The following is an 11,750-nucleotide window of genomic DNA, read 5'->3' on the forward strand; positions in this document are numbered from 1 at the left end:
AAAAAAAAAAAATTTAATGAGGAGAGTGGAGCTGGAGACTGAATGACCAATGATTTAATCAGCTGTGTTTCATCAATACCGACACCCTATAAAATACTGACACCAAAGTACAATGGAGATTGTACTGGTTGGTGAATACATCAATATGGTTCACCAATGTGTTGTTACCCAAACCTAACTCCCCAAGTTCCACATCTGGGAATTCTCCCTATGTATCTTTTACACAGGGCCATTACTGGACCAGATGTGTAGCATTATAATAAAACTATAACATTAAGTCATTCTAATTATCAAACCCATAGTGGCTGTGGGAGTCTCCAAATTTGCAGTTAGTTGGTGAGAACTGTGAGTGGCCTGTGGACCCTTTAACTTGCCTCTGGCATCTGAAGTAAGAGCCGTAAGGATTCTGCCCTTAAATGTGTGGTGTCTGAAATAATCATAGGTAGTTAGTATCAGAATAGCATCATGATATTGGAAAGGTCAATTAAAGATATATAACAATTACAAATACAAATGCACCTAACAATAGAGTACCCAGATACATGAATTCAAACTGACAGAAATGAAGAAAAAGACAATTCAACAATAACAGTTGAAGACTTCAATACCCCACTTTCAATAATGAATAGAACAACTAAACAGAAACCACTATAAATCAGGTAGACCTAGCAGACATCTATGAAACACTATCCCCAACAAGAGCAGAATACACTTTTCTTGGGTGCAGGTAAAGCAAAAGTGAATTAGAAAATATTTTGAGACAAATGAATACAAAGCAATGAAGCAAAATATAAAGGATTTAGTGAAAAGCTTGGGGGAGACTTAGAGCTATAAGTATGTTTAATAAAAAAGGAAGATCTTAAATCACTAAAATAAATGTCTTTTTTCTTTTTTAAAAAAGTAAAAATCTATATATGTATTTTTTTATCATATAAGAACTGTGGTATAGGCCAGAGATATTGGTGGGTGGTGATGAATCTAGAGTGGGGATCAGAACAGGCAGACCTACTAAAATACACTGCTGAGGGGAGCAGCAGGCAGGTCAGGAGAGTTCTACCATGCAGTGTGGGTCAGCTCCCTGGCTGGGGATCAAACTCATGCTGCAGTGGCTGTGGATCACTTCACAGTGCTGTGTTTTAACCCCTTGTACCACCAGGAAGGGCCCCCTTTTTTAAAAAAAAGATTTATTTACTTATGCATAGAACAACTGGGATTCAGGCTAGAGGTGTAGGGTGAGAAGATTCACTAGAAACAGAGCGGGGGAGCGGCTCAGGCAGATTGACTGAAATAACACTGCTGAGGAGAGCAGGGGTGAGACAGAAGAGGTCTGCTGTGCCATGTGGGTTACTCCCTGCTGGAGATCAAACTTGTGTTGCAGTGACTACAGATGCCTCGTAGAGCTGCAACTCAATCCCTTATGCCAACAGGTAGGCTCCCCACTAATCTAAATTTCTATCTTAATGAACTAGAAAAAGTGATGAAGCTAATCTCAAAGCAAGCAAAAGGAAGGAAATAATAAAGACTAGATAAAAAAATAAATAAAATAGAAAAACAGAGGTCAACCAAACTAAAATTTGTACTTTGAAAACATCAACAAAATGTACAGCCCCTTAGCTACAATAACCTAGTAGAAAAGAGATTTGACTTACTCAGATCAAGAAAGAAAAGGGACAAATTAATATTATATATATATATATAATATATAAGGAATTATTTAGGATTGCTATAAATGACTGTATGACTATAAATTAGGTAATGAGATGAAATGGAAAAATTCCTTAAAACATACAATCACAACAACTCAAGAAAAGTTAAAAAAAAAAGGACCCCTTATGATTAAAGATTCTGAATTAGTAATTAAACAAACACCGATAAAGTGCCCCACAAAGGCTTTTGGATGCATCACTCCCATCTTTGTCTTGCCATTTGGAACTATCCTCTCTGTGTCAACAGGATATTCACATGTAAAGGGATGAAGTTGGACTCCAACCTTACACCATGCACAAAAATTAACATTTATGCTTTAAAAATGTGATAAGAAAGTGTAAGATAACTCACATTATGGAAAAATTTCTGCAAATCTGAAAAGAGATTTGTATTTAGGCTCTAACAAGAACTTGTATAACTCACACAGATAATAACCCATTTCAAAATTGTGAAAATTTCTAAATAAACTCTTCTCCAAGGAAGATATATGACCTGTCATTAAGCACATGAAAAGATGTACAACATCATTATACACACAAACATATACATATATATATACCCATATATACTCATATATATGTGTATATAAATAATCAAAACAACCGTAACAGGTATTTGCAAGGATGTGAGACACTGGAATTTTCATACATGCTAGTGAAAATGTAAAATGATGTAGCTACTTTAGAAAACAGCATGCAGGCCCTGCCGGGTGGCAAAACGGGTTAGGATGCAGCACTGCAAGCTAGCCACAGCCGCTTCAGTGCAAGTTCGATCCCCAGCTCCGGATGTGATCCACATGGCACAGCAGATCTCTCCTAACCCACCTACTGCTCCCCTCAGCATTGTACTTTGTCAATTTGCCTGTTCTGCTCCCTGTTCTGTCTCTGGTGAATCCTCTCACTGCCCCTGCCTCTCTGGCCTGTACCCCAGTTCTGCATGTATAAAAAAAATTAAAAAAAAAAAGAAAACAGCATGTAGTTCTTCAGAACTACATATAGTGATTATATAACCCAGTAATTCCACTCCTAGATATACGCTCAAGAAACTTGAAAACATATGCTTACACAAAAATCTGTAAATGAATGTTTATGGCAGCATTATTCATAATAACCAAAAAAGTGGGAATCATCTATATAATCCATCAACTGACAAATGGATAACAAAACATAGTATACAATGAAATATACAATGCAATATTATTCAGCCATGAAAAAGAAATTCAATATTGATTCACATTCTATCATGAATGTATCTTGAAAACCAGCTAAATGAAAGAAGCTAAACAGAAATGCATAGACTGCATGATGTAATCTATATAAAATATCCAGAATAGGCATATCTATAGAGACAAAAAGTGTATTAGTGGATTTCAGGGGCTAGCGGAAGAGGAAATGGGAATGACTGCTAAGGTATGTTATTTCTCTTTGAGGAAATGAAAATGTTCAGAATTTAGATAATGGTGATTGTGCTCAACTTTGACTAGTACACTTTAAAAGGGTGAATTTTATGGTATGTAAATTACACTCAATTACAGGAAAAGACATAAATGCTAAAGTGTGGGAGATCATTTTTCAACTTACTCTTAAATGTTTCTGAAGGGGAAGTTGTCTCTGGTGAGTCCTCTCACCACCCCTCTCCCCCATCTTTGGTCTATACCCCAGCTCTTCTATGCATAAATAAGTAAGTTTAAAAAAACTATTTGGAAGTTACTTAGAGAGATCTCAATTGTCCATTGCCATAACTACGAGCTCACTATGTACCTAGGTATAGGAAGTAAAGTCACTAAGCCATTAAATGTATCCAATTATAACTTAGTTTAATCACCTCTTCTGAGTCCTTATCAGAGAAACAATAAAACAGCTTTCTTAATTTTAACAAAACAAAAACTATAGTTCAGATTATTTATCTCTCAAGCACAGAAGACAAAGTGTCAAGTTAGTTGCAAATACTATACTTACTAATTGTTTGTTGTGCTGTGGCAGGGGACATGGCTGGGCACCAGTTGGAACCTTATATACTGGAGTTACTGATATGCTGGCAGGATGAGCACATATGAAGTGTACCTGCATAACCTCTACAGCTGGACTAGGATTCAGTACACCCGGGTGATTTCCAATTTTGAATGTCAGGACCTTTAAGGAAGGAAACATCAAAGCAGGATAACTGCAGGCAGATACTTGATGTCAGTTGTGCCAATAGAAATGTGACAATTATTCAAATTTTGATATAGAGTCCCATGAACATTATTATCAGACTAATCCCTTAAAAACACTCTAGTTCTTAATTATCTGTGATAAACCCAAATGCCCCCAAAAGAAAACGTGGTATATTTATACAATGGACTATTACTCAGCAATCAAAAAGGATAAACTCATGACCTTTGTCGCAACATAGATAGAGCTGGAAATATGCTCAGTGAAATAAGCCAGAAAGAAAAAGAATAATATCAAATGATCTCACTTATAGGAAGAATGTAGAGAAAACAAATAAGGAATCAGAAAAAAAAAAGTAACTATCATAAAGGAAAAATAAAAATCATCAGGGAACTATAGATTAGAGACATTCTGTAGGGGAGGAGGAGGAAGGCGGATAAGGACAGGAGTGGGTAGAGCACAAGTGACTATGGTGATGGTGCATGGGTGAACTGGTGGTGGGAATTTCATGGGGAAATCATATATTGTACAAAAATGAAGGATGCTGTAATGAACATAGTGAAAAAAATTTAAACTATTTGTGCTAAGAGAAACAATGTTTTCATGGAAATTTGAAAACAAAGGGAACATTATTTCCAGTCTTTTTCTCCACCAAATCTTTTGTTTAATAAAAAGTGAAAACTAATCAGATCAATTCATGACTGGTAGAAGTACTAATGCATAATAGACTGAAAACAAAAAGAAGTTAGGAAGTTTTAAAAGGAGATAATTAGGCCTAAAATTTCTAGTACTTAGTCATATATACAATAAAAGTCCCTCCTCTTAGTGATATATACAATAAAAGTCACTAGAGTTATTTTAAAAAGCTTCATGTAAAGTTTAAAGTATACATCACTTCTTTGTAGGCTAGTTAGCTGGTCTCTACTTAATGACCATTTAGTAAATTCTCAGTCCTAATCAAAATGCTAACCTTTATTCTGGTTTTGATAGAAGCAGAATATGGCTATAGATAGATCCATTACTACCCTAAAAATAGTCAAAACTAACTCAACTGCTAAAGAGCAACATACTTATTCTTATCAGAACAGATCTAGCTGTTTTTTCAAAACTGCAAACCACGGATGACACTCTGACTTTCCCTGTTTTGGGTTACCTGGAGTTGATAAACCAGATATCTTCTAGTTTAAGCAATACAAAAATGAATGTGATAAAGGGATCAAAAGAGTGTGAAATAAGTTTATTACTATACAAAAGAGTGTGAAATAAGTTTATTACTATAAAAAAAAGTTGAACCAGCTAGCGAACTGTTAGAATTCTTAGATGAGTAAGTGGAAACTTTTCAGTACATTTGAAGGATAGTAAAGTAAAAAAAAAATACTTTAACCAATAAGTAGAATTTTCCTATCTAGTTCATAAATTAAATCCACTGTAATTAGAAAAGAAATGGCTGGGAGTACAAAAGATTTGGAGTATTATTGCTAGAAGAAGTGTTCATAAAATAATATTTTCCTACTTGCTCCCCTAAATCCAGGCACAGGACTCTGTAAATATACTGGTTCTGTTTTCTCTTTGCTGGCAGCCGAACTTGTGTTATTTCAATTTTCTCTGCCTTCTCCATGCTCAGTTCCAAAAAGAATCGTGAGGGCTCCAAAATCCATGGGCGAGGCCCCCCTTCAAACACCATTTCCTTCACAGACTGCCATGTTACCAATGCCACTTCCACAGGGTTCAGCGCCTGATGACACATACATAAATTAATCCCTGGTTAGTTAGGGAATGAAAACATTTTCCAAAATGAAATTGATTATCTATGCTAGGAATGAGACTTTATTCCCACACTAAGAGATATGTGCATCACTTGAAATGCTTCTCAATCTCTGTACTATCAATATTTTATTTATTTAAAGATTTATTTATTTAGGCATGCAGTACTGGGGTACTGTCCAGAGGTACAGGAAGTGAGAGGATTCACCAGAGACAGAGTGGGGAGAAGAACAGGCAGGCTGACAAAATTCACTGCTAAAAAGAGAAGCCACAGCCGCTTCAGTGCAAGTTCAATTCCCCGCCTGCCCCGGAGGAGATCCACATGGCGAGGCAGACTCTCCTGACCCGCCCGCTGCTCCCCTCAGGAGTGTACTTTGTCGATCTGCCTGTTCTGTACCCCACTCTGTCTCTGGTGAATCCTCTCACCCTCCGCATCTCTGGCCTGTACCCCAGTTCTGTACAAATAAATAAATCAATCTTAAAAAAAAATCAAAGTAGAGGGACCCTCCTGGTGGCGCAGCGGGTTAAAACACTGCACTGAGAATCTAAAGCCGCTTCTGCATGAGTTCGATTCCCGCCTGCCCCGGAGGTGACCACATGGTGTGGCAGACCTCTCCTGACCCACCCGCTGCTCCCCTCAGCAGTGTACTTCGTCGATCTGCCTGTTTTGCTCCCCACTCTGTCTCTGGTGAAGCCTCTCACCGCCCCTGAGCCTCTGGCCTGTACCCCACCCAGTCTGTGTGCATAAATAAACAAATCTTAAAAAAAAAAAAAATCAAAGTAGAACTGTATCATGTACTGAAATGTAATATTGCTAACAAAGGTAGAACACCTTTTCTCAGCAGGTAAATGCAAAGATGTATGACCAAAGTACTAGGGAGGAAAAGAAGATCATCATCTAACTACTTTTCAGGATAGTTTTATTCAGGAACTCTGATTTGTGGGTATTCAATAAATGTGAAATAAAGCCAAGGATAATGATAGGGGAAAAAGCCCAATGACATGACAACTACAGTCAAGTAACTTTCACTTAATTAGGCAAATATGGTGATTCACCCACCTCAAGAATGAATGAAATATGCTCTAATCAGATATTGAATATCTATGCTATAAAATGTGCAATGAGGCCAATTTGAAATGTAAATTTTAATGAATATTCAATTTAAAATTAATAAACTTGGTTTTCTTCCTTCACTAGTGTTAGCTTTTTTACTATGGTGTCTTCTTATCCCAAGATGAATAGAGTCAAGATTTGTCAGATTTTCATGTAAACATCAGTTTTAGTTCCTGAAGGACACAAATATGTAGAAAGCATAGCAGGCATGCATGTGTTCTTTCTCTAGCTAACAAAAACCACTTTACTGAGAGAAAAAAATATACCAGCAGGCTGTTTTCTGCAGTCTTGGGTCTTGGACCTAGGATATGGGACCCAGACTCATGATCAATTAGGAAAGGTCTAGAGTTTCCATAGTTGGGCCTTCCTTTGCTCCTCAGACACAATGCTGAGTTCAGGGTCTATGCTCATATTCTAAGTTGCGGCTTGGTCATGGATTCACAAGACAGGTCTGCAAGCCCCACAGCCTTGTCGTGGAGGTGATCTCCCGGGGCAAGTCTGTATACTTGCGTGGAGACATGATGGACAACTTTGCTGTTGATGTCCATCTTGGTGAGGGCTGTTTGGGATAGATCCACTTGGCAGTAGGCTGCTAATGTTACCAGGTAGACGATGATGTCACTAAGTTCCTCTTGAAGGGCTGACCACACCCTGAGGGGCCACGATTGAGGGCCAAACTTCTCCTAGGGTTTACTGAAAGAGCTGTCAGCCTCCTCACTTCTCCCACATAGGCCAAGAGCAGGTTTTAAGGCTGGTGGAACTGGTGCCAGTGTCCCTCAGCAGCAAACTCAGCATGGAGATAGATTAGAGAGTGGACCCAAGGCTGAAGGTGAGCTGAGCGGCAGGCAGCAGCAGGGCCCCGGACTCTCTGCTTTTATTTTGAACCATCGCTTTCACAATGTCCAGTCATAATGGATCAATCCTTACTTCCCCTCTACCCCACAAAAAAATGACTGCTATGGTGAGAATCCATGGATATAAAGGATAAAAGATAATTGTGTTCTGGCCCTCCCTGGTGGCGCAGCGGGCTAAAGCACAGCACCGAGGAGCTAAAGCCGCTTCCGCATGAGTTCGATTCCCTCCTGCCCCGGAGGTGACCACATGGTGAAACAGACCTCTCCGGACCCGCCTGCTGCTCCCCTCAGCAGTGTACTTCATTGATCTACCTGTTCTGCTCCCCACTCTGTCCCTGGTGAATCCTCTCACAGCCTCTGGCCTGTACCCCACTTCTGTATGCACAAATAAATCTTTAAAAAAAAAAAAGATAATTGTGTTCCTTCCCTAGAACAGAAAGTTTTCCTTCAAAGTTTTTCAAAAGTTTACCAAAATTTTATAATTGGTAAACTTTTTTCACAAGCATTGTTTACATATAAGTGCATTTAAAAGTTCAAAAAGTATCTTAAGATTAGTGTACCTTAAGATGTATGTACCTTACTATATACAGTTTGTATCTAATTTAAAAAAGAAGAAAGGGGGAGATGTAAAATTTGCTAATAAAAACAAAGATATTCCTGTGGCTGGGCATGAGGGAGTAAAACCCCTGATGTTTAGGTTTGATGAGACAGAGATCTAAAAATGAAAGTGTGAGAAGAGAGCACAAATATCGCTGATATTTAATAAAGGCCATAAATAGTTAGGATGCCCAGTTTCCTTCCATGAAGTATCTCACCTTCAGTGGTTCATAGGCAGCAAATGTAGCACTGCTGTCCAAGTACTCTTCATATTCAGTCACACTCACTGTTATCAGAGTGTGGCCTAGAGATTTGGCTGTTATATGTGTACTGGAACAGTGTGCTGGTCCAGGTCTTTGAATACCTACAAATCAAAAAACTTGATTTTCGTAGGGTAAACAAGCAGTCAGTTCTCAGTGTAATCAATCTATAAAGATACAAGAATTTTAGTACATTATTTAAAAAAAGATTTATTTATTTATACATACAGTACTGGGGTATGAAGTCCAGAGGTTCAGGGGCGGTAAGAGGATTCACCAGAGACAGAGTGGGGAGCAGAATAGGCAGAGTGATGAAGTACACTGCTGAGGGAGCAGTTGGCGAGACAGGTGAGGTCTGCTACACCATGTGGATCACCTCCCTGGCCAGGGATTGAATTCATGAAGAGGCTACACCTAGCTTCGTCAAGCTACCCCAACTTGTGCCAGCAGGGAGGGTCTGAATTTCAGTACATTATAAAAACCACCTTGATCTCACATACTACTAGGCCCCAAAACTTTATATCAAGTTTATATGAAAATATGTTCTTTCTGCGCCTCCCTGGTGCAACAGGTTAGGACGCAGAACTGCAAGCTAGCCACAGCCACTTTAGTGTGAGTTCGATCCCTGGTCCTGGAGGTGATCCACATGGTGCAGCAGACCTCTACTGTCCCGCCCCCTGTCCCCCTCAGCAGTGTACTTCATCAATCTGCCTGTTCCACTCCCCACTCTGTCTCTGGTGAATCCTCTCACCGCCCCTGCACCTGCACCTCTTGTTTGTATCCCAGTTCTGTACGCATAAATAACTAAATCTTTAAAAAAGAGAAAATATGTTCTTTCTAATAATACATCTCATATAAGCCATAATTCCATGTACTCTGAGGCTATAAATATGAGCAAAGATCCTGATCTCAAGACAAAAAGAGTTTAATGGTGTAAGTGAACATTTACATAAATTTAAATATTGTTAGAAAATAATTATATAAGCTTAGAAAACAGAAAAATTACTTCCAGCTGGAAAGATCAAAGGTTCAGATATGTAGAGGAGAGTACTCAAGCTGAATAGGTAAGCAGAAATATAAATAAGACACAAGTATAAGAGGAGGTACATGCGAAGTTTTTTATATTTATGTGAAGTGTTTTTTTTTTAAGATTTATTTATTTATGCATACAGAACTAGGGTAGAGGTCAGAGGTGCAGGGGCAGTGAGAGGATTCACCAGAGACAGAATGGGGAACAGAACAGGCAGATCATGGAAGTACACAGCTGAGGGGAGCAGCGGGCGGGTCAGGAGAGGTCTGCCGCACCATGTGGGTTACCTCTGGGGCAGGTGGGGATCGAACTCATGCAGAATTGGCTTTAGCTTCTCAGTGCTGTGCTTTAACCAGCTGCGCCACCAGGGAGGGTACGAGAAGTTTTATATATATATATATATTTTTTACATTTTAAAAGGATCCATTTACTAAGAAAAGGAGAAAGAAAAGAGAGACACTGTTCCTTTCAGCAGTGTATTGCAGTGGAACTGCCTGTTTTGCTCCCTAACTCTGTGTCTGGTGAATCCTCTCATCTTCCCACACCTCTGGTTCTTATATGCATAAATAAATCTTAAAAAAAAAAGTATTCAGAACAGAATCTAACAAATAGTAAATATTAAGTAAATATGAGATGCTACTACTGTCATGAATACTGATGAAAAAACAATGGTGACCAGGATAATATGAAATTCAATACAGAAAATTACATAGGTCTGTATGGAGAGCTTATTTATATTATTTTTATTAGAAAAACGTTTCCTCTTTTTAAAGGAAAAAATATATATGTGTGTGTATATGTATATGTATGTATATTAGAACTATAGCCTACTTATTATTTTTAAAAGATTTTTATTTATTTATGCATACAGAACTGGGTGAAGGCCAGGTGCAAGGAAGTGAGGGTTCACTAGAGACAGAGTGAAGAGGAGGGGAACAGGCAGATCGATAAAGTACACTGCTGAGGAGAGCAGCGGGCAGGTCTGGAGAGGTCTGCTGCACCATGTGGGTCACCTCTGGGCTGGGATGAAACTCGCACTGAAGTGGCTGCAGCTAGCTTACAGTGCTGTGTTTTAACCCGCTATGTCCAGGGAGGGTCCACCTCTTTTTTTTTTAAAGATTTATTTATGCATGCAAGAAGTGAGGCATAGGTCAGAGGTACGTGTGAAAGAGAGAGCGGATTGATCAGACAGAGTGGGTAGCAGAACAGGTAGGTTGACTGAAATACACTGCTGAGGGGAGCAGGAGGTCAAGCCATGTGGGTCACCTCCCTGGCCAGGCATCTAACTGGTATTGCAGTGGCTGACAACTGTTTCACCGTGCTGTGCTTTAACCTGTTGCACCACCAGGGAGGGCCCTGTATTCCTCTTAGAAAGAGGTATGGAATGTGTATATATTAAGGAAAGAGGGGAAGAACTTGAGGACTGAAAACAGAAGACCTCACTAGGAGTTGAAAAATAATAATGTCTGGCCAAAATTAACCCTGCTCGTATTATTCAATTCTTTGCCTTTTTTCTATTTTACAACACCAACTACAAGGCAATTTGACTACAAGTCCACAGAATAAAGGAAAGAATTTTAAAGAAAGGTAGTCATTTTGCAATATTACAAATGTTCATTATGCTGTACACTTGAAATTAAAATAATGTTATATGTCAACCACCCCTCAAATTTAAAAAAGAAAATATATTAATTTAGACTATAAATTGTAATTTCTGAATTAATGATTGTTCCTTTAATTCAAAGACATAGAAAGGAGAAAATTAACAAAGTACTTTTACCTTCTTTGAAACGAGTAAAGACTCCTTGCTTATCCATATTAAGAGTCAAAGATAAATGAGAACAGTCTGTGAATGGTACAGCCTCTTTGGTCTCCTTATTTATGTGATACATTGCAATGGGGACTTCTACAATCTGGCCAATCTCCACATCAGCATGAAATGGTAACAGTTCCATTTTGTTCAGTTTCAGGACATATATCTGGAAGGGGAAAAAAATCACCTTTCAAGAAGTTATGTTTGATAAGTCTTAGAAGAATACATTCCTTAAATATTTAAAGGCAAACATACATGAACATACTTATTGCTTTTATACAAAAACATACACCATACACTGTGTGTGTATGTGTATGTGTGTATGGATGGCAAGTGTTGAATATGTCACTCAGTTCAATCCTTAATTGATTTCTCTAAAGCATCTAAAACAATATAGCAGGGATCTGGCAAATTACAACTCATTTTTTTTTTTAAAGATTTATTTATTTGTGCATACA

General features: G+C 38.4%; 1 protein-coding gene across 2 annotated transcripts in view; it reads right to left on the reverse strand.

Moving 5' to 3' along the window:
• Window positions 1-11,750, reverse strand: part of NUP210L (nucleoporin 210kDa-like) — a 90,633-nt gene that overhangs the window by 45,898 nt on the left and 32,985 nt on the right. For both annotated transcript variants that reach the window (XM_004693743.2, XM_004693742.2), the window contains exons 13-16: window positions 11,260-11,458; window positions 8,408-8,553; window positions 5,374-5,595; window positions 3,666-3,839 (exon numbers count right to left, since the gene is read on the reverse strand). In XM_004693743.2, the coding sequence (XP_004693800.1) occupies window positions 3,666-3,839; window positions 5,374-5,595; window positions 8,408-8,553; window positions 11,260-11,458 (741 nt within the window). The remainder of the gene's footprint in view (window positions 1-3,665; window positions 3,840-5,373; window positions 5,596-8,407; window positions 8,554-11,259; window positions 11,459-11,750) is intronic.

The sequence above is a fragment of the Condylura cristata genome, unplaced genomic scaffold (genome assembly GCF_000260355.1).
Source record: "Condylura cristata isolate star-nosed mole 26May11 unplaced genomic scaffold, ConCri1.0 scaffold00040, whole genome shotgun sequence".
NCBI lineage: Eukaryota > Metazoa > Chordata > Mammalia > Eulipotyphla > Talpidae > Condylura > Condylura cristata.